Genomic DNA, 23,664 nt, shown 5'->3' on the forward strand with positions numbered 1-23,664 from the left:
ATGCAGCCCTACGCCGTCCATTCTTCCTGTTCGAGAGATGAGCGGCCTAACACGTTCCCCCTAAAGAGTATACTGGGCTGATTTTCGCTCAGTGATACGATAAATCACTGCCGCGATTACGTAATGAACATTCTAACCACACCCTAGCCTAATTACATCACAAGAACAAACACTTTCAAGTAACAAAGCAAGAAGAGAGTAAAAAGAAATACACAATACATGTCATCAAACTATTAAGCACACGATTGCAGTTCCAAACTGTAAGAGCACTCTAGTGTCTCTGTGTCTTGAATCGGCACTCACAAAGTCCGCAATATACAGCGCCAAGTGAGCAGGAACATTCACGCCCATCCAGTTGGCATGGCACTATAGTATTACGCTGGCTTCCATGAGCTGTTGTGAAGCCTGGACAAAGCATCCGCGTTACCATTACTGACACCCTTCCGATGTCGCACTGACACGTGATATCGCTGTAAAGCCAGCGCCCATCTTGTCAATTTTGCCCCGTGTGGAGTCGAAGTTGTAAGGTACGACAATGGATTGTGGTCGGAAACAACGTTTATCTCGGCACCAAAAAGCCAGTAGTCAAACTTCTTTAAGGCCCATATAATAGCAAACGCTTCCCTCTCAATTGTCGACCATCGCGTCTGAGTCGGCGTGAAGCGGTGGCTGGCAAAGGCAATAGGCCCCTCCTTTCCCTCGGCTGTCATTTGCGCCAAACAAGCGCCCGCCGCCGTAGCTGACGCGTCTGTGAAAAGCCAGTAGGGCTCAGATGGGTCTGGAGTGCTGAGCGCCACGGCCTCGCACAGGGACTGTTTCAGTGTCTTAAACGCCGTCTGAGCTTCCTCTGACCAGGGTATGCTATTGGGTACCCCCTTCTTTGTTAACCGCGTGAGCGGGCTCGCCACCTCTGCACATTCTCGGACGCACTCGCGATAGTAGCCGCACAGTCCTAGCAGGCTGCGTAGCTCCTTTTTAGTGCGTGGTGTCGCCACATTCTTAATTGCAGCTATTTTCTCTTCGTGTTCTGGGGTTGAGAATCTTGGTGCGCAACGTAATTTCTCGAGCATCGACTGTGTGAGCTGTGATTTGAAACTAGTGCACTGGTCGGAACAGATCATTTCCGGAACGCCAGTGCGACTGAAAATTTCAATCAACGCGTCGCAAGTCGCCTTAGCTGTCAAAGAGCGCAGTGGGACAATCTCTGGCCACCCTGTGCAAATGTTCACCAAGCATAGCGCGTACCTGTGACCTTTCGCTGACGGTCTGTCTAAGGGTCCAATGATGTCTGCATTGACAATTTGAAAAGGGTGATTTGGCCTAGTGGGAGGAGTTATAGGTACTCTGTCCGTGCGACGCCTGTCAGAGCGAATTTGACAATCATGGCATGAACGACAATGCTCTAATACCTCCTTCTCCATACCAGGCCAAAAAAAATTACACCTAATACGCACTTTAGTTTTCCTTGGCCCTAGGTGCCCTCCGCATAGTGACTCATGAGCTAAACGCATCACCTCACTGCGCTTGTCTTTGGGAACAACTAGTTGTCTCACTCGGGTGCCTACTATTGAGTCCCAGTGGTGTAAGAGTCCATCAGAGACGAACATGCCGGATTTCCCACTCCGAGCATCTTCCCAACCTTTCTTTAAGGTAGCGTCAGCTAGCTGCCATCTGCGGAACTCTTCTCTCTGGCTTATTGACGCATCCCTCTCTTCATCAATTAGCTCAACTTCTCCAGAAACACCTTGCTCCTCCAAAGTAACATTGCAGGCTACTGCCTCGGCTTTCTCATTTGATCGCTCTATCCTCTGAGCAGGCTCGGCCGGTGCTACAATGGATTCCAGAGAGCTGCTGGCCCTGAATAAATGTTCCCAATCTTCCTTGGTCAACAAACAATCTGTGCCCTCGACGAGCTCATTAGTCAACGCGCAGAGTAGGTCAATGTTCTGGGGCTCCGCCGCCATTTGCGGGCTATTTAACTTTACCGGCAGCGTTGCTAGCTTTGCCTCGATAGTTTTACCAAATGCAGACACCAATCTTATTGTGCCTGATGGCTCCACGATACTTTTCGGAAGGAGACTCTCGCGTATGACAGTTATTTCACTTCCCGTATCTAGAATCGCATCTGTGGATACGTTTCCGCATGAGATAGGGATCAACTGCAGGTTAGTCATGCCTTCGCCTTTGTGTTTCAAGGCCTCTACCTTTGCAGTGAGGACTCCATTCGGTATCTCACTTCCCGTCTCGTGGGCTATCGACACCCTTTGTGCCCTCTGCCTTGGCTCGATAGCCTTCTTTGGCTGATTTTCCTTGTCACTAGACATCGGGCAATCCTTAGCGAAATGGCCTGAGCTGTGACATACGTGGCACCTGAGGGCGCTTTTCCCTACGCGTGTCTGCCTTTGCCCCATCTCTGCCACTGATGACTTTGAGGCGTATCCTTTGCCTTTGGCTTGTTCCAAAGTTTGTAGTACTTTGGCAATCTCAGGTGGCTTAAGCCATCCCTCGCCTTCTCGTAGCATCACGTATTCAAGACCCTCTATACTAAGGCCCGCTTTTATACGATCCGCTACCATGAGTTCTGCCATCACTTCTACAGTGTCGGCTCCTCTTACTTGAAGGTAGTAGGAAAAATACGTTTTCACTCGCGACGCGAACTGTGACCACGTTTCCTCCTTCCGCTTCACTGCTCTCTCAAACCTTTGCAGATACTCTGCCGGAGAAAGCTTCAGTTCCATCAACACTGCCTGTTTAACTGACTCGTAATCTGTACTCTCTTCCTGGTTGAGGTTACGCAGTAGGTAGCGAACGCGCTCAGTTAGAGCTGGCATGACTAAATGCACGCGACTCTCATACGGTACCCCGTAAGTAGCAAAAAGTCTTTCTACCTCCTCAAACCATAAGGGTACATCCGCGTCACACGGCAGGCGGAACCCTTTCAGCACTTTTGCGCATTGCTCGACGGAGTCGAAGCCCATTCGCCTCCGATCGCCCCGCTCCGACTCAGCGCTGGACGACGTGCCATTGAGACGTTCAGCATTCGTCCTTGCCTGCAACAGCCTTTCGTACTCAATCTGAAGCTGTATACAGGTAGATTGAGCATTGAGCCTTTGAATTTCAAGTTCAAGCGTTCTTGTATCATTCGGAATTTGCAAAGGCTGAGATGCCTGCTGCGAAAATTCCTGGCTCTGACTGGGTTCTCTCATTTCATTTGACTTATCGGAATTTAGCCTATCGTCATTTGATAACTCCCGATTCCGATCCATTTCCGCCACCGTCGCACCCTCAACTCCATTAGACTCCATTGTCTCTGCGCCCCCGCGTGTCCTCACCATTTGCTCTACACATCAACTGCCATGCCAACTTGAGAAAGACGCAAGAAATCCTGCTCACCCTTTGCTGAATGCACTGTCGTTTTCGGATCTCCTCCACGGTGCCGGGCTTGGCTGCTGTGGGATCTTCTCAAAGGTGCAGGAGGTGCTCGTTGGATGACTTGATCCCTTCACCACTGGTCCAGGATTCGATGTTGTAGAGTTCGCCGATCCTGTCGGCTGCGCCAGTTAAAGTTTTTGCTGATTGTTCTTTTCTCCTTGAAGTCGACCAAAGTCTCTTCAAGGTGTTTATCGGCGTTGATGAAGCAGGAGGCAGGTTGGAGGTAACAAAACTTGAAGATATATTGCAACGGAACTATTTACACAGTCAAATACAGAGTTAGCAAAAGAACACTGATACAAAACACACAAGTAAACAGCGCCTTACTCTTCTACTTTCTCTTAAGTTAGAGCCTAGGACAACTGTCACTACATACGATCAACCGAGTCTCACTGTTCTACCACTAAGTGGTTACGGCCCAGACTAGCGTTGCATCGTACGGAGTCTTACTGTTCTATCAGGTTTAGTGATTACAGCCTAGACTGAGGAACAAGCACCTCGTCTCGGTTGTTATAGGGGAAAGAGACAAAGAAAAAGGGCGGTAGGGTCGTTAGCCCATCCCACGGAAGCAATTGCCAATGAGAGTTGACAGTTTCTTAAGCCACAACCCAAAGGGATGGGCTTACTCTCATAAGTGAATCTATTGGAAAACCACCCTGTTTTCCCTCTTCCCACATCTTCCTCTCCCCCTCCTATTTCCACGTGGTCAGTGACGGCCTCGTCAAACACGCCAGGCATGCATGATTTATTGAGGCCATCTCGCACCTCAGCGGCGTTTCTAGCCAGCAAGGGGGGCTCGGGCGCTGGTGTCCCAACACCGCGTACCGTAGTCCCCCTCAAGGTTTTTCCTGGTAGAAAACTAATTACCGCTGGCGGCATCCGGACTCGGGTGCTCTTCAAACGACGCCGCGCCCCTCTCTACGGCGCGCACTGCATGTTGCAACACGACACAAAGCGGGCTCTCCCCAGCGCTCAAAACAAGATGCACGTGGCTGCCGTCCGAATGCGAGGGGCGCGAACCCCCCGCTCCGTACGCGCCAGACGTGGTCAACATTGCTAGCAGCTGCGTCTCCAATTAGCAGGGGACTCAAGAGCCGGCGCCACAACGTCGCGTATACAACCGTCCCGCTCGAGCTTTGTCCGCGTGGCCCTATTATGACCATCGGCGGAATGTCAACAAAGCCCGCGCAAAAGCATTTGCTCCGAATCCGTTTTGCGCCTCTGCACCGCGCCCCCCGCGGCGGCGCGCGCCTCGGCTCGTTACCGACACCACGCGGGCCGTCCGACCCCTCACAAACAGAATCGTTTGCCGCCCGAGGCGCTGGGGGGTGGACGCTTCTCCATTCACAAAACGCACGTGCAACTAGCGGCACTTCAAAAGTATATACAAAACAATCATGCAGCCCTACGCCGTCCATTCTTCCTGTTCGAGAGATGAGCGGCCTAACAGACACCACAAAATTGTAAGTGCAAAACAAAAACAAGCAGGTTCGTCAACCATAAACTTCACTTCAGCTGTCGTAAGTATCGAAACTCCGCATCGGAGTCAGCAGCCGAGGAAGTGGAGGACAAAGTGTCTCATAAGTAAATGTGGGTACGGCGTGGTCCCTCAGTCCACGCCAGCAAGCCCAAGTCCTGGCCCGCCGCGCCGAGCCGAGCACCGAACCACCGCTTGCACTAACGAACCACTTTGTCCTCCGCTTCCTCGACTGTCGGATCCGATGCCGGAGCTCCCATACTGCCCCTCTCTTTGTGAAAGCAATAATGGCACCCCACCTCTGGTGGTGGGCAAACCTTCCCGACTGCTTCAACGAAAGATGATCGGCTGAGCAGGCAATGTCCGAGTTGCCAAGTCTTCCAGAAGCGCGGGAGCCCTAAACCTCACTGGCTTCCCGGACGTACGCTTCGAGAAGATGAGGTAGCCCAGTTTGTGGAGCCTCCGAACTGTCGCGGTCTTGCAGGAACCAGAAGGCCCTAAACCAATCTCAGAGGCACACCTGGTACGGCCTTCCTCCTCAACATTCTTCTGGCGAGTGCACGCAGCAGGTTGCCGGAATTAGTAGCAGCCCGCTCGCTGCCATTCCACCGCACAGAAACCACATGGCACCGCACCACGCAATTAACAGAAGGGAAAGATCGCAGATAATCATGATCATGGGTTCAACGGTGCTACTTTCACTACCTTTGGAAACTGACCTCATGCGCCCATGAGGTTCTCGTCATAGCTATCGCTGAACTCTACTTTTGAATCGACGTCACCGTCGTCTTCACTGCCACTATCGCCTGCCGGCGCCGACGAACCGCCGCCAAAGTCCAAGACTTCGCACTCCTCGGGCTCGGACGAGGGCGATGAGCCGCTCTTCTTCTCTGCTTCACTATCCGACGAGTGGTTCTTGCGGGCTGTTTTCTTTGACAGCTTGCCTTCGCGTGTCTTGGAGGCTCCCTTACCGTCAACGGTCCAATAGTCGTTGCTCTCCCACGTTTCTGAGTCGCTGGACGCAGCCGCGCCGCTGGGTGTGTAGCCACGCGCAGTTTCCGAGCATAGACAGTCTGTCGTGTTCATACACTACGGCATCGCGTTGATGCAGTAACTGCATCGGCAGGTCCCTTCCCCAACAGTAGCGCCAGGAGCTTCAGCAGCGCACAGGATACCACCCCCCCCCCTCCCCGTGTCCCTTACCAGACACGATGACTGTCAGAGAAAAGGAGTCGGCGTAGACGTTCCTCAGTGAATGCCAGAGCTGCAGCTCGCACTGCGGAGATGGTCACGCACCAGGCCAGGCAGGCGTCGCTGCTGCCCGTGAAGCTGGCGCCGCCCGCCTTCCCCGCAATCATGGTCCGTACCAGAATGCAGCTGGGGCCCCCCGCTGGGCCCCAATCTGGGAACGGCGCAGTTCCTCCGTCCACGCCAGCAGGCCCCAGTCCTTGCTGTTGCGCCCAAGAGCGCCCACTTAAGACCCAAACCACCGCTCGTTCTGAAGAATCCCTTTGTCCTCCACTTCCTCGACTGCTGACTCCGATGCCGGAGTTCCCATACAGCATAGGCTGTTTCATGTAGCTAAAACACTACCTAATATGTGTAAAACATACGCATAAGCGTACTTAGCTAGACATACTTGCATACCCAACATGTTGCAGTGTATGTCATCCTTGTTCTAGACACTAGTATTATTGTGCAAAATTATTTCAGCATTACGTGTAATGTTTCCATTTATTTGCTCAGTAATCTAAGTCATCATAATAGCATAAATTTGACTTGCTGGTAGAACACATTCTGACGTGAATAGCACCAAGTAGAATAATGAGAAGACTGCCCACTGTGCTGATCAAATACATGGAAATAGACCCAAAGCGTTAGAATTCATTCTTAACAGCTGTAGAATTGGAGCTTGATTGATTACCTCAATTAAAATTACAGTAGTGACAAGCAGATGTTTTGTGTGGTGCTGTTGAAATCAAACTCATTTGATGAGCAACATCGCAATAACCAAGGAACCCTGTACCAAGAGTAAAGAGACAATTTTGCACGACGTGCGAAATTGTGTGCTTCTTTACTGATTGAGTATCAATATACTTAACTACCTACGAGCTATGTGGTCTATGCTGTATAGCCTGAAATTTAAAAACAATGCAACTGGACACAGACTCCACAGCAATGCCTACTTGCACGAATGAGGACAGCATAAGAGGTGTATAATAAGTAGAGAGAAAAGTCAAGCTTACTTGAAAACTTCTCACTACTTTAGTAACTACAGTACAATGAAAAATGAAGACTGGCCTTCATGTATCATTTTACAAAAATCAAGCTCGTCAGATGTGTCAAAAGCCGCCAGGAGCCATTATTCTCGGGACATGAGAGAAATTATTGGGAAATTATTGTAGAAAGTTCGACTAGTTAATGTTGATAGAGCTCCTGATCATAGTTACTTGCGAAAATCAGGCTAACGGAAGGAAGGTGGGGCAAGATAAACCTGCAGGCTTCAAGTGACAAGCTTTATTCATAACAGCATACAAAGATATGCATATGCTCAAGATATGTTCAAATAAATGTGCAGACAGACGCATGAACGAATGTGCCACGTATGAGACAACCAATGCACAATGAAGCTGATAGCCATCCAACATAAGCGATTACAAAAACATTCACCAGGTTTTTCTCACGCTACAACACTTCTTCATCAATGAGTGCCAGTGATGGAGTGCTTACGCATTTATCAGCAGCTGTTGATATGCAGAACGCCTGAACTATTTCTCTAATTGCTTGGCGAATCAACTCAACGCTTGCGTGCTATGAAAACACGGGGATCGTTTACGAGTACCTTTTCGGCAGTGGTCAGCCAAGCAGCCAGTGCCTACTAGAGCATTTACAGCGTTTCGGTACTCCCTAAGTCAGTCATCCAGGCACATGTCTGCTTGTTCAATCTAGCACTTTCTAAAGGGAAGTGGAATCCTGTATACCATTAGCACACTGTCGTTAACAAAGCGGTGACGTGCTCCTTGGTGCATTTATCTTTACTCCAGGCGTTGTTTACCAACCAGCACCTTATAGGGAGCTTCAGTAGTAGTGAAAGAACACCTACACCATACTTGCTCGCCACTTTCTTATGCGGTAGGACACCCCATGCACGTGTGGCACACTGGGTGCCCACAGGGACGTGCGTTATCGCACGTCCAGTTGGCGTGCATATGTACTGTTAGTGACTTCCTTGTGCTGAGGGGAGTGACTTTGCTTTTGAAAACGTTCTCGTTGCTTGGTAAAATAAATAACAGAAATAAATTTCTATGTGTTGGTTGTGCTCATTTGAAAGCAGACAAATTAGCATTAAAAAGCAAACATACATGAACCCGAAAGAGCCTCTAAAAGAAAAGCACTAGTTTGTGTGCAAAATATGTGTTTACACCAGAAGACACTTGCATGCACGCCAGACAAGCACCACACCACAATGATGTGCACACCAAGCAACACTAGACTGGTTTCTTGGGCACACCTGGTAGCACTACACCATCCTTGCTCGTGCACCAGATGACACCAGACCACTCTGGTGTACATGCCAGGTAGTACCAGACTCTGCTGTAGTTTACATTAGAAAGGACCGGAATACACCAAGCTGGTCTGCCGCAATTTTCAATTGGCTTCATCTTAAAACTACACAGATATAAGCGAGGCACAGAACATGCATTGAAAGAAAGCATTCTAAACAACTTAATTTATGCAATGTTTGCTGGTCACCTACAGTCTGCAGAACAATTGTACAACACTGCATGATAATAATGTGGCTGCCTCAAAGAGCATTCTCCTTCAGATATTTTAGAACTTTAGTTAGGCATTTTTTGTTATCACTCTGGAAAATTTTTCAATGTGGTGTTCTCTCTTTGTGTGTCGCATGTATGATTACCATTTGTACTCATTACAGATGAAAAATTAGAAAAATTTTCAGTTTCTCATGAGGACTTTCTTCATACTATCGATCTCCCAACACCCATTGAGAGAAAGTCTGTGGTGATTCCCACATGTTGACGGGCGTGAAGTTTACCATAGCCACTGCAGTGTAGTAGCACATACATGTCTAGCGTGCTTTAGAATCTAAATCAGTGTTTCCAAGATGAATTGAACTCAATATAATTTTCATGTGCCGCACACGAGATATGGTGGGAGCAAAACCAATACTGAAACAGCTTGACCAGCTCCGACTACCTACAAAGGGTAACAAAGCAGTAACATATTGTTTTGAAGAAAAACCAACATGAAATGCTGAAGTCATCACAATAATAAAAGACATTAATAGTCGACACAAAATTAGCAGTGTACAATAGTTAACTAGGCATCAAGAAATACTTTCATATACGCTAGAAAAGTACACGTGCGCGTACATTTATAAAGAGGGGGACAACTGTGATACTATTCGTTGAAATTAATGAATCCCACTATCAACCTGCAATTGTCATTGTGTCGCTACAGTTTCATAAGCCACCTCTTATTGTCTCACTGTGACATACATTCGCCCATTGACCTCCCACTATGAATTGCATCATTCATCCAGCAAGCACAACATTCACGCACCATTTAAGCAAGTCTCCCAGTATGTATCCCACCATCCACCCAGCACAACCACCATTCACGCAGCACATCCATCATTCACCCCCAATTATATGTGTAACCCAGTATGTATCCCACCATTCAACCAGCACACCTGCCAGTCACTCTGCATGCCCACCATTGAGAGAATTCACGCACTATGTATCCCACCAATACATCCCACCATCAACCACTGCACCCAGTATACCCACGATGAATACCATCATACCCAACATGTTCCTCATTATGTCCACCACAAAATTCATGGTGAGCAATGCTAGAATTTTTGATAGGGCTACAGTAAGACTAGTTCTTGGGGGAGTTGGTCACTTATTGCAGGCATAACAGCAGCGCCAAAAACACTCACAAAGAAAGGAACACTAACAGACAAGTAATTGCATTATTGATATGTCAATTGTGTTATATAGTTCAGAATGTGACCTTTTTCAGCAAGAAAGAAGATGTATTTTGTGGGGTGTTGTGGTGGCACTCGTTCTTTATCTCTGAACGCGCATGCGCGAAGCAGCCTTTATATTCAAATTCTTTTCATGGAATAAAATCAGTAGAGTGCAACTATTGCCTGTGTCTGTCAGCGTTCCTTTTTCTGATGTGTGTTTTTTGGCGCTCCTGTGATGCCGGCGACAAGGCTGGAGTTGATGACGTCAGCTTTGTGGTTGCGAAAACATACATGGGCCACATTACTCAAGTAAAGAAGGACATTGTTTAGCTTCGCGGCGTCATCCTACTTGTGCGCGCTCACTCGTTGATAGGAGGACCACCCGTCCTCCACGTCCTGGTCTTCGGTGCCGCTAAATAATAGGGTCTCACTGTCTGGAACGCTGGCACAATTGACAGCCGCATGTGAGGCAGCATTTCGCGGTGAGACGCAGTCATGCATAGTAGAGTCCGGATCCGGAGTTCTAGGTTAAAGAGGAAAACCAGCTCCTCCAACAAATTCAAGTGTGCGCATTTAGGTATCGTCATGATTTATTGTGGAAATCAACGGATAAGTAAACGGTCCGCTCAAGATCATCCAGGGCCCGAGTGCCGTCACCAGCAAATCTTCTTTTGCATCGGACCCTTGTGTTTGCATTTGTCAGTGCAATGAATATATATATATATATACATATGGCTTTTCAGCGAACAGTCAAATTTTTTGAAAAGGTGCATGTGGCAGATAGCTCATTTTTATTTTATCAGACGGCGGTATACTCGAAGCAGAGGACACTACTTGCTCAAAAAATTGAAATGCAGAATTGACTAAGAAGAATATAACTAATTACCTTTTTAGCTAATTATCGTATGACTAATATTGCACTTTACAAATTTCATCAGTGGACATCGCAAGGCGGGTTCACTTGGAACGAATTCTCAGGACGACACCAGTTCCGAGATATATATTCCCGAACTTTGCGGAGAAATGCATTGGCGATCCAGTTACTTGTGGGCTTCGGTGCATGAAACGACGCTTTGTTAACAAATCAACTGGAACGCAATGCATTTCTACGCAAAGATAGGGAATGTGTACCTCGACAATGGTGTCATCTTGAAAATTCGTTCCAAAGGGATGCGCCTTGCGAACTCTACGGCAATAATTTGTAAATTGCAACATGGGCAATAATGTAGTTAGGTAATGACCCAATTAGTGAATACATATTAATTAGTCAATTTTTCATCTCAATTTCTTGTGCAACTATTGTCTGCCACTTCCAGTAGACCAGGTTATGAATTAGAATTGCGATATCTGCCATAGGCAACTTTTAAACGTATTTGAAAGTGTTCGGTTAAACACCCTGCACAGACACACACACACACACACACACACACACACACACACACACACACACACACATGTATATATATATATATATATATATATATATATATGTGTGTGTGTGTGTATGTGTGTGTGTGTATTTCATTGCAATAGGTGAAACGAAGATGATTCCTGAGTGTCAAATATAATAAGTGCGCATTGTCTTTTACTTTCAGACCAATCCGTAGTTTACCAGCAGATCATAGAACAGGAGCACTTAAAGCTACAAAGTGAAAATTATACAGATGCGGAAATGAATTATGAGGTGAGTCACTCCAATGCAGAATATCTCGTCCTTTAGGTGCGGAATTGCGTAAATGACGGACATGCTCGCCATTTAGTGACGACCGTATGTGACATCAAACGTTTCACAAATCCCGGACTGTTACATTTCTGTATAGAAACCAGGGAGTATATTTTGGTTAGGTTATTATCAGAACTGTGTGCCTTGTATTCTTGTGAGCCGACTGTATATTCGCACACAAGAAATAGTCAGTCATATATTAGTTGACTACAGAGAGAAGTGCCCTCGCGGACACTACACCGTTGGTCAAGAGCATAGTGTTAATTTTGTGCGATATGTAGTTTCGCCTTCCACCTGCGGGCAGCTCTCTTTTTGCCTAGCTTCGTTCGCTGTCCACTTAGCTTTTTTGCAAATAAAGTTGAAAAAATACTTTCCTATTTTCTTTCTCTGGAATCCTTGTCTTGTTGGTTTATATCACTAAGTGTGGAAGGACACAGGCAAAAGAGGTTAGTTACACTGTATATACGCTGGAGCCAGATCTAAAGACGGACACTAGCTCGCGCCAAGAGCCCAGACACTTCATTGTCTTTGTCGGGGTGGCTTGTGTCTTCAGCGTCTGTTGATGGTGTTGTAGTACCACCGCCCGGCCGGAAAGGGACCATCCAGCTGCTGTTAAATATATAAGGCGCATGGAGAGTTGCAGACCTTGAGTCTGGGGGCGTGGACAATGTCACTGGTTTTCACAGTGGAGGACGCAGTAGGCGTGGCTAGAATGATTTCATAGGTTCGATTGGTCACTTGGCGGAGCGCGCGATATGGACCTGTGTACCAAGAGAACACATTTTCACAAAGGTCAAATTTACAACATGGTGACCAAAATAACATGGGTGGGCGGAGAGAAAAACGCAGATAATGCTGACGGAAGTCGTAGTGGTGCTTCTGCGCCTATTGAGACACTTGCAGACGAGCGCGTGCAAGTTGACGGGCATAGTGAGTATGGGCGTTAGCACAGCGGTAATAATCCCTACCTGAAGCTCGGGTGGACGGAAGCACAGTGCCTATTGATAGCGTTGGTTCTCATTTGTACAAGAGATAGAACGGAGAATATCCAGCAGTTTCTAGACGCCAAGAGGTGTAGGCAAATCTAATGTAAGGTGATCCAAGAATACAATGAAGCTGCAACGTATTTCGATAACCTGTCTGTAAACGCTCAGCAATACCGGTCGTTTGCGGATGGTGGGCGGTGGTAATCTTATGCTGTTTAGAGCAGATGCGCATGATGTCGTCAATGAGTATGGACAAAAACGTACGGCCACGGTGTGTACAGTAAGCGGCATGCATCAAAATTATATCGTGTAGGAGGAAGTCCGTAGCATCAGTTGCGCAAGTGGTCGCAAGAGCCCGTGTTATGGCGCCGCGGCTCGTGTCGTCGGCAGCAACAGTGGCTCACTGGCTCCTCGATGTAGATTCTGGAGAAACGCTGACAACGGGTAAACAAGCGCAATGGAAGGGCTCAGCCAAGATGTAGAGCGGGTGCAAGTAGCCAGTGGGAAGCGAATTGCTTTTTGCGCCAGTGGCATAGGTCAGAAAGCGACGTAACGTTGTACGGCACGTGCAACGCCCAACCAGAAAAAATGGCTGGGTACTCCATCGTAGGTTCGATGTACGCCGAAGTCTCTCACCACTGCTGGTTCGCGAAGCTCTTCTAAAACGGTTGAGTGAATACGTTCGCGAATTGTGGGTACGAGATCACATCCTTCAGGGTGACGATTACGACGGTACAGAGTACCATCACGGAGAACGAAGTTGTACATAGTACCATCGGCCAAAGAGTTTCCACTGCGGTCGGTGAAGACTTTGATGTAGGAGCCGCTAAGTTGCTCGTTGCCGAAATGAAGAAGATGTCATGCCGACAAAATGCAAGTGGCAGTGGCAGTATTGAGGCTTCAAAGTCGTCAACAGGGTAACGCGACAAGCTCTCGGTATCTTCGTGGAGACAACCAGTCTTGTAAATTACTAAATGGGAATACGCTTGGAGTCTCAAAGACGATCAGAGAACCAACAGAGAACATGATGCTCAGTGACAACGGGAAACTGCCGCAGATATCGGTGATGCATCTGCCAGAACGGAATCAATAGAAGATTCAAGGACACAAACACGGTTGATAGCTGAACAGTAAATGCAGCATTTTTTTTCTCGATGTAGACCTTATTATAACGGATTAATGATTGCGTTCCTCAAATTTGCTGTTATAAAACAACTTTTTTCTATTGGCTCTTGTCATTGTGCAAAAATTTTCTCTCACATGAATGCAGAATTTTTTAGATAACGCTTTGCCACTAGGATGCTTTCCCGAGGCTATAGCGAAATGAATTTTACAATAATAGGTCTCTATTTTTCAGGGTGATATTTCTCTAGTGAGTGCGCACACAACGTGGCCGTCACTTCTTGTTTAGGTAGATAACGACATTCAGAGGGAAATACTTTTTTTCTTCAGACTGTGCCCATGCTTCGGCTCCGGTGTAATTAATGCCATGAACTTTAGGGTTAACTCTCTGGGAACGGTCTGAAATCATAAAGTTGTTGCTTAACAAAGGCTGCTTCAGCTGCAGAGCTTTGTCCGATTATTGAGCTCTTTATGTCGGAAATACACTCCTCAAGTGATTGCTGAGCCTCTTTCAGTTCATAAATCGTCCTCTTGCGTTCACCATCTTGTTTATCCAGTTTTCGTGCGGCGATTTCTTGAGAGCAAGAAGTCTTACAAGCGGCATCCTTCTTAGGTGGCACTGGATTTAACGAAATATCACCGTAAAGCACTCCATTATCACGAAAGGGACTCCATTAGCGGCTCAGAAACCCAGAGGCACACCATGTGTGCCGGCAAGGCCGACTAGCCCAACAGTCACTCCTGCCGTGGTATGTCCCTTTGTAGTGCCGTCTTTGAAAAATTATTCCGTAATATATTCCTTGGAAGGAACCTCACTTGTTCTAAGGCGTTTCTGAGGCTGGAAAGAAAGATCTTTCAGCATGCCGTTGACCGTACCCCCCAAAAAATTGTATTAGACAAGAAGTATCATTACGTAGGGAGACAGGGATACTTTTTAATGGCGTAAAGGCTGGAGAAGTCATCCTGAGCGCAGTGTCCTTATCCTAATATTCCACGCTGGGGAGACGTTTGGGGGAATAGCAGAGAAGGAATGTGGTAAGGAACAAGGGTTGTGGTATGACGAACTCGACGATGAAAGCTGCGCAGCATACTGTTTCTGCGCAACGCGTACGTGTACACTTCACAGCACAGCACAGTTATTTTCGCGGACAGTGGTAGAGGATACTGTAGTGTAGCTAGGAGACTGTCTATAGCTTTCGTAATTTTTGGCACTGTTAGCACCACTGGCGTATTTTCATCGGACAGTACCAGTTCCAGCGCGTCGAATATTTGTCGCAGCATGGCTTTGATGACAAAGTCCCATGATTTTTCAGTGTACTGTCCTTGCTCCCGTCGAGAGATTAAGGCCCGTGTACGCATTAGGCAAGCGTGACCATACTATAGGGACCGAGGTGAGGTCCACTACAACAATGTGTGAGTCAGCGAGTGCAAGACCTCAGAACCGTTCGGTCCAATGACAACAGGCATGGATGTTTTTTTTTCATTCTTCTTCCATTATCTGCAAAACTCGCACCTTGCAGCTCGAGGCATGAGACATGCGCGCCGGAGTGCGCCCCATATAGAAGGCAGCCGAGGAAGATGCCGACGGCTGTTCGAGAGCTTCTCCACTTTTAGAGGAGCAGCGGTGCAGTGGTGCCCAAGAAACAGCCTTTGATGCGGAACGATCGGCTCGATTCGTCATTTCAACTGTTGTAACATTCTTGAAAGCGGATAATCATAGATGGGTCACAAGTTTGGCTCTTTTGACCTTGTCTATCGTCACAACTTATTCACGTCCGTTAAATTTGGCAGGAGCTGTTTTTATCTGTACGCTTGAGTACCTTGAAAGGGCCGTAATAAGGAGGCGTAAGGGATGGTCGGATGCCTTCACGCCGTACGAAAACATGGGACACTGTTGGCATCTCTTTGCTTAAAAAAATATAACGAGTTTGCAACCCTACTAGGGCAAGGACGGAAGCGTGAACAGAAGAGGTAGAGCTGCTGAACATAGCTGTCCGGATTCGGCGTTTCAAGCGTAGCTTGTGCGAACAATTTACCGGGCAACCGCAACGTTGTGTCATAGGCCATCTCCGCAGCCGTGCGGGCGAGGTCTTCCTTCAACGAGCAGCGCACCCATAGCAGGACGAGAGGAAGGTCTTCGTCCCAAGAAGAGCAACCCTGGCGTGCCATCAAGGCAGTTTTGTGTTGACAGTAAAGCGCCGAACCATTCCATTTGCCGACGGGTAATACGGAATGGTATGCATATGGCGGACGCCAAGCAGGCATGTGAGTTCGCGGAGGAAATAACGTGTGAACTATCGATCGCGATTGGTCGTAACAACACTGGGGCATCCAAAGCGCGAGATCCAGCTACTTACAAACGCGGACGCCATTGTGTACCCCTATGTCAGTGTGAGGACATGGTTCAGGCGAGCGGGTATAATGGTCAACACAAGTACACTGTGAAAATAGTTGCACCCTTTGGCATGTGTATTTGCCACACAACAATAATCATTTGTCTTTGCCCGCATTTCCTTTATTTATCGCTGCGAGCCCGGTACATCCAAGACACTAACGGCATCCAGTTTATCAGCATGGCAGAGCATTCTCAACAGGAAAGTAGTGAGCGCAGCCTTTTCAAAAAAAAATCCACGCAAGGCAGGTGGAAATTATTGCTGTGTGGCAAATATACAACCCAAAGTGTGCAGCTGGTATTAGAGTACATGTAGCGAGCGGGAGAGTGATGTAGATGTGAGTGCGATCCAGTAAGACGTCAGGTGGAAGATATGAGTGAAATGGAGGCTTCGCATGTCATGTTGTCTTCAAGAGTTGAGAGTGAAGGCATTCGTGAGCCGAGCGCCGCAAGTCAGAGTTAACACTCGGCCGCATAAAGCTGCATGTAATTAGACACTGGGTAGCACGAACTTCGGGTTGACTTACACTGTGTGGCTTGCCGCATACTTGATGTTGGAGTCGGAATACAACGAATGGGTGTGTTGGGCCCCTTGACACGTCGCAAGTGATAGTGCCTCAACAAAATAAAAAGGGCACATTGGAGAGTGCTGATGGCGTAGTCGATGACTGCAGGTCCCAAAGTTTGACCTCTAAGCACTGCGTTGTGGTAATTTCTTCAAATGAAGCGTGGCCGTGGATATTGCGTCGATACGTAAGAAGATATCTGCGGCTGCGTTCATAGGGCCTTTAATGCAATGTACGTCCACGGTGAACTCGTAGATGAAATAGAGGTGCCGTATCTCTGGTGTGGTACAAGTGTTAGATTACCACGAAAAGCGAACGCCAAAGCCTTGTGATCCTTCAGAACGTCAAAGCTTGTTCCTTCCAGCAGGTGTCGAACAAACCGAAAGCACATGTATATCGCAACCAGATCACGGCCGATCACGCTACAGTGCGTTTATACAAGCTTTGGCTTCTCGGATAGAAACCCAGTTGGGTACTGTTATGTTTGTGCCTTGGGATTTGCCTGACGGGAGGCCAGTGCTGTGGTGTGTCGACCGTGGAGGCAGAATGCCTCCCCACATGGTGCCCGCTTCGGGCGCGTCACGACTAAGTGCATGGCTTGGGTGTCCTCGCGGCTGCACGGCGTCAACGACAGAAGCGGCCGTCGGCTCACCGACTGCTATTCGGCCCCTCCTCGTGCGGACAGCAATGCACCCCACCCCTTCCTTTGTGCGGCGGCGCCCAGGGGCAACCCTTTTACCGACGACCCAAGGACTATGTTTCGACACCTTGCCTTGCAGATCGTTCGTTCCCTTTGTCGTATGCCGGGCCATTGAACTTGCCCGGCGCACCATACCGACCGACCGCCAGATTGGCCCACGGCGCAACGCGGTGCCCGGAGGCGCCGGCCACTGAAAGCGGTGTTGGGACCACGGAGGCTGCCCGGACCCTCTCTCTCTCGAACTTGTTCGTCCTTAGGGACTATCTGGGGAATCTGGGGACGGGAAGTGTTATTTGGGCAGCTTGCAGCTGCTCTGTTGCTCTCTCCTGTTAACCACGCCAACTTGTACATACTGTATAAAGAATTCTTCGCCGAGAAAGCTCTCCTCGTCTCTGACTCTGCGTGAAGTGGGGTCGAGACCTCCTGCCGGCCACGCATACCTCGGCACACGGAACAGTACATGTAACTGTTGTAATTAGAACTGTTGTCGCCGGAACTCTTGCAAAGTAGTGGCGACAGCCGCACTCGATGCATCGCTGATAAGACGCCTCGTCGAACATGTAGGGGATGCACTAGCCGGGTGACACCTGCCGATACGTTTCTGGCTGCTTGGAAAGACTCTTCGGCGTTGGAGGTTCAGGACAGTGGAGCGGTCGGAGCTTTAGTAGCTTGAAAAGAACGGTCAGCGGAATATTAATTAGGATGATGTTGAAAAAAAATGGTGGTGGATGTTCAACAGCCCAACGAACTCGGTGAGCTTTCGCAGTGACGTTGGGTGACCTAAATCGTGAAAGCATTGAGCATTATATTCCAATGTTGTGATTCCTCTGAGAATCACGCGGTGTCCGAAAAATTGAATGTCGTGGACACCAGCGACATTTTGCAGGGTCGATTAGAAGGCCGTGTTCCTGAAGCAGAGAAAATAGCGGGTGGAAATTGTAGTTATGCTGCTCAGGAATAATACTAGCCATCAGTAGATCATTGAAGTACGCAAAGACGAAGGGGAATACCAGGGTAGCCTCGTTGAGAAACCTCTGCAAGGTTTGAGCAGCGTTTCTCAGCCTGAATGGCATGCGGGCGTACTTGAAAATTTCTAATAATGACGCAGTGTCCGCGTGCTCAACAGGAATTTGACGCAAGGCCTTCACTAAATCTACCTAAAACATGCGGCCATCAGTGACTCTGCGGCATGTTTTCCTTCCAACTGCAAGGGGAGAGGGATCGAGGTGCGCCGGTGTAGAATTTGTTGTGATATCTGCAGTATGCGCCGTGTCGAGGGGCAGAACCGGAGCTGAAGCGAGAAGGGAATCTGCAAAGGCAATCGCGGTCGCGCTGTCGACAGTGAGGTGACGACCGTAGTGCTGTTATGGTCCCAGCAAGCTCGTCAGTCATTTCCTCAAGGCTACACTGCCCATCTTCGATGTGTGACAGCGGAGCAGTTGTTGTTGCCACGATGCCTTTGGCTGAATATTCGGCGATGCAAACGGCAAGCTGCACGATGTTTTTGAGTAACAGGTGTTTTGGTGTTGTAGCCAAGGCGACCGCCAGATTCTGCGACAAGTGCTGATGGATCCGTTCGCGCAGCAACGGGCTGTTCGTATTCAGCCTACATTCACTGATAAGCTGCCGCATGCGAAGTAGAAGTTTTTATGGCCGATGGCCGCTGAGCTCCACTTCCTTGTGAAGCTGCTGGGTGGGTCTGCGAAGAGACAAGGACTTGCGTTGCAGAACCATCGTATTGAAGTGGTTATAGGGGGTGGTGTCGTGGAATGCGTCTATAGCGTCTTGGAATATGTTAACCAGCTCTGTAGATAGCGCCAATATAGTGTGAAGGAACCTCGGGCGCAGCGAGGTATTGCGCCGGAGTTCTAAGATCACCTCCACCTGCGTAAACCAGGCTGCCGGATTTTGTGGCCAAGCGTGCGCCAGGTGAACCTGCACAGCGGCGAGTCCCTCTGCGCTTATCGTCGGTCTCACGTTCGTGGCTTCGTCCATGACGTCGTGCTCACCGTACAATCAAGTCGGGCGCACCGTGTTATACGGACCGAGGCTCGGCTGCAGCAATGTGTGAGTTAGGAAGCGAATGACCCGAAAACCATTCGGACCGATGGCAACCGCCGAGGAGGAGGAGGAAGTTAACTTTATTGCCCTAGAAAGCGTAATTCAGCGGTCGGGCCGGATGTCTTCATCTTCTATTGGTTGATGCCAATCTCCGGCCTGCATGGTTGGCGCCCCTATTCCAGGGCACCACTGAGCGTGGCTGCTCGTTGGGCATGATCCACAAGCCTCCGTTGGAGGCTAGGGTCGCCCTGGAGAGCACGCTCTCCCACTGCTCCGCACTCGGATTTTCTATTTTGTGGAATGCCTTATTCGTATTGCACTCCCATGTGATGTGATGAAGTGTGGGTATTGCGCCACACCACGGGAATGTGTCCCTGTATTGACCTGGGAACATTTTGTATCGCTTATGTAAATTTGGGAAAGTTCCTGTCTGCAGCTTTCTCCAGTAAACATCCTGTTCTTGAGTGAGTGTATTGTGAGGCGGGGGATGTCTGATCCTCGTCCCTCTATGGTAATTTAGTATGTCAGAGTACGTTGGGATCACTGTCATGAAGTCCTCAAGATCTGTGTTTAGGTCCGCTCGGTTTGTATGCTCGCGAGCGATCCTATCTACCCTTTGATTGCCCTCAATCTCAGTGTGCCCCGGTACCCAAAAGATGGTGTGTCTAATGCGTTTATTCTGTTGGCCAGCGCGGAGGAAGATTTGGAGCGCTCTTAGACCAATTCTGCCGTTAATGTAGTTTGGCATGCTTCCTTGGAGTCTGTTAGAATTATAAGGGATCTATTTGTGCGGAAGCCTTCCACAGCTGCTAGAGCAACAGCCATTTCCTCTCCCTCGGTTAATGTACAATCCCGTGCCGACGCGCAAGCAATTTCCCTATAGTCCGAGCCTATTACTGCCGCGACGACTCTTTGTTCTTTTTCCCTTCGTTCTCGAGGATATACCGCGGCGTCCGTGTATACCATGCTCGCCTTGGTTGCTAGGTATTTTTCTACATACTTTGCCCTAGCGTTCCGCCTGGCTGTGTGTATATTCGGGTCCATGTTTCTTGACAGGGACCCTACCTTGATAGTACTGCGATACTCATCGGGTAGACTTGCCGTTCTTTGTTCTTCCCTTTCAATTTCTTTATGCCCCAGTTTTTTAGGAGCTCTCTGCCCGTGGTAGTCTGCTGGAGTCTGAGTAGCTGCGACCCTAACGGTGCTCGGAAGAACAAATCAGCGTCACCCTAGAAGGACAAAAAATACCAGAAAAAGAAGCCGTAAGGATTCTGGCTATGTGGGTGCAGAGCAATCAACGCTGCACACGCACCATAAACCTACTCAAGCAAGCGACGGCACAGGTGGCACGTATGATCACCCGCGTCTCGCAAAAAAGAAGTGGCATGAAGGAGGAAGATAGTCAAGTTGGTTAAAAGTCTCATAATCAGCCGGATTACGTACGCCCTCCCATATTACAACACAAACAAAAGCGAACGGGACCAGGCCGACGCCATCATAAGGGAAGCGTTCAAAACAGTGCTTCACCTGCCTGCCAACACCTCGACGGAGAAGCTGCTGGCCCTCGGACTCCACAACACGTTCGAGGAGCTCAAAGAAGCAAAATTAGGGTCTCAGCTACTCAGACTCCAGCAGACTACCACGGGCAGAGAGCAACCGCCGAAGAAACTTTTTTCATTCTGCTTGCATTTTCTTCTAATCTCGAAGCTCGTAGCACGAGGCACGACAGGGTCTGGAGTGCCTCGTGTATAAAATGCACCATGTATAAAATTCGGCCGAGGAAGATTACAATAGGTACTAGAATAGATTGGATCCTGTGCTTGCGCGGCTTCTTTCAAGCAATCCTACGGATAGATCTATCTATGCTGATTCAGCTACATTCTGTTCGACCTGCGACGTTGGAGTAAGTGAGCTCTCGCTTGAGCCCTACAGCCTGTCCACATCGACGACGCGATCGTCTTCTGCGGTGCTGCACTGATGTTGCCGCCTCCTTATGGGACATGCGGTCTTGCTCATTTCGATAAATATTGTCACGTACGACTTTGTGTACAAAAGGGCGTTGAGAGGTAAAGACGAGGTTGAAGTGTCTCGATGATCAGCAGATTGTGTTACCCTCACTACTGAGCTAGCACCTTATCCCTGCATGTACTGTAAATAAATACATATATTTCCTCCCCGTAACATTTTGGTGGGCGTGCAGGGTACTGTCGCCACAAGCCAGCCCTGGATCTTCACTGCACGCTTCAGATTAGTTCAACTGTTATGACTACTGACGCTGCCTCCGCCGCGCAGGCACCAGAAGGAGTAGTGCTAAACCAGCTACGTCACCCGGGAATCTTCATTGGCACTAGCAAAGTCGACGTCCATGACTGGCTCACGTCGTATGAATGCGTCGGTAAGCACAAGTGGGATGGCACACTTTTGCTGGGCAACGTTATCTTTTGCTTGGGAGGAACCGCGAAGGTGTGGTTTGAGACGCATGAAGCCGACATTATAAGCTGGCAATCCTGCGAAGAAACGCTACGCAATCTTTTCGGAAGACTTGTGGGACGTCAAATGGAGACCAAGCAATAGCTAGCGTCTCCTGACCAGACATCAACTGAATCGTACGTCGCGTATATTCAAGACGCTCTGGCTCTCTGCCGTAAAGCGGATGCGGACATGCTGGACATCTTGAAGGGCATCGCGGCCGATGCGTTCAATCTCCTGCTTTGCAGCAACTGCTCAATGGTTCCGTCTATCATTAAGGAATGCCGAAATTTTGAGAAAGCGAAGAGCAAACGCATCGTGCAACGCTTCTACCGGCTTCCTAATACGGCTGCCACTTCCTCCTGCAACCTCCGCAGGGGAGTCTATATCAGCAGACGTTTCGTGTGTTGCGACACCAAGTACCCGAACCCACGAGACTTGGGCCCTCAGGCTTGTAGCCGTGCGTGGCTTTGCCATGTCTGGGGAAATGGGGATCCTGGGGGTTGAACTGATGCTGAGTGGTTAGACCTTTAAGGCCCCCCGGTGTATGCAACACAATCCTTTTGCCTCTGCTTCACAAAGACGGCACCTCTAGACTGACCCACCTGGAGGAAACCGGCAGTCACCTTTTCCTGTCTCTGTTTTCTCAAATCTTCGTCCTTGTTTCTTACTTGTTGACCCATCCTGTCTTCTTTTACCTTGTATTTACTTACTTTTTCCTTGGCGGCAAAGGGTAACCTGGTGTGGCTATCCTACTTTGGGTACACCATATTTGGGTATAGTGATGGCGTACGGCTGGTGTTGTGCAGGCTTGTATACAAGCTCTGCCGCGTCCCCTTGTTGGGCTCCATGGTGGGTCGTCAGGGATGTTGCCGGACATACACATTTTCTTATGGCAGCGCAAGCGTCTGTTATCTATGATCGCCGCCTGAAAACATGCCGCACCGAAGTACCGCTCCAATTCTCCTTCCGGAGCAGTGCTCCATCTTTTCCCAAGTACTATATAGCCCGCAGCGAAAGCCACATGCCACTTACAAAGCTCTCTTCGTTTCCGGTAGCTGCCGGAAATGCCTGAAAGACAAATTGGGTCCAACATACAAAGCCGCCGAAATGTCTAGCGGGGACCTCCTCATAGAACTAAATGATTAAGATCAAGCAGAGAAGCTCTCGGAACTTACTAGTATTGGCGACGCAACAGTGACTGTTTCAGCCCACAAAACACTTATTACAAGCAGGCGAGTGTGATGATGTTAGGACCGTCACGTTGCAAAGCGTGTGACGCGAGGAAGATGGAGGAGACAGTGCATGATGAGCAAACACACAATTATTGTAGACGGCACGTAGACACGAAAAATATCTTAAGCTAGACCCACACATACAAGGTTGTTTACAAATAGAAAAAAAATGCAGTCTCACGAGGTTGCGGTTAAGTCCGGAAGGTGGTGACACGTAGAGTCATGGAGGTGGGACACTTATTCGTCGAGTGATGACCGGCGTGGAATAGCAGACGCAGCAGCACGGGGCAGGAAAAGGTGGATGGCCCACAGCTCTGTAGACGAGAACAGGCCACTCGGTCGCCCGGTCACCCGAACCTCGCGCGTAAAAGCGGGTTCCACGATGGTGGCAGGCCGACCTGAGGCCTCGTGCAAGGCAACGACCCGAGGCGCTCCTCGTCTCGACGACGGACGCTCGTTATCCCGAACCTCGTGCGTAGATGCGGGTTCGAGGCTGCAGCAGGCC

General features: G+C 48.9%; 1 protein-coding gene across 16 annotated transcripts in view; it reads left to right on the forward strand.

Moving 5' to 3' along the window:
• LOC135907219 (phospholipid-transporting ATPase ABCA3-like) overlaps positions 1-23,664 on the forward strand; it is a 456,174-nt gene that overhangs the window by 194,730 nt on the left and 237,780 nt on the right. For 14 of the 16 annotated variants that reach the window (XM_070525189.1, XM_070525199.1, XM_070525188.1 and 11 more), the window contains one exon: positions 11,501-11,589. The exons of 1 other annotated variant lie outside the window; for it this stretch is intronic. In XM_070525189.1, the coding sequence (XP_070381290.1) occupies positions 11,501-11,589 (89 nt within the window). Of the gene's footprint in view, positions 1-11,500; positions 11,590-21,763; positions 21,851-23,664 lie in introns of those variants that run through there. One more of the 16 variants, XM_070525203.1, reaches the window with a different exon arrangement.

This window comes from Dermacentor albipictus, chromosome 9 (assembly GCF_038994185.2).
Source record: "Dermacentor albipictus isolate Rhodes 1998 colony chromosome 9, USDA_Dalb.pri_finalv2, whole genome shotgun sequence".
Classification (NCBI taxonomy): domain Eukaryota; kingdom Metazoa; phylum Arthropoda; class Arachnida; order Ixodida; family Ixodidae; genus Dermacentor; species Dermacentor albipictus.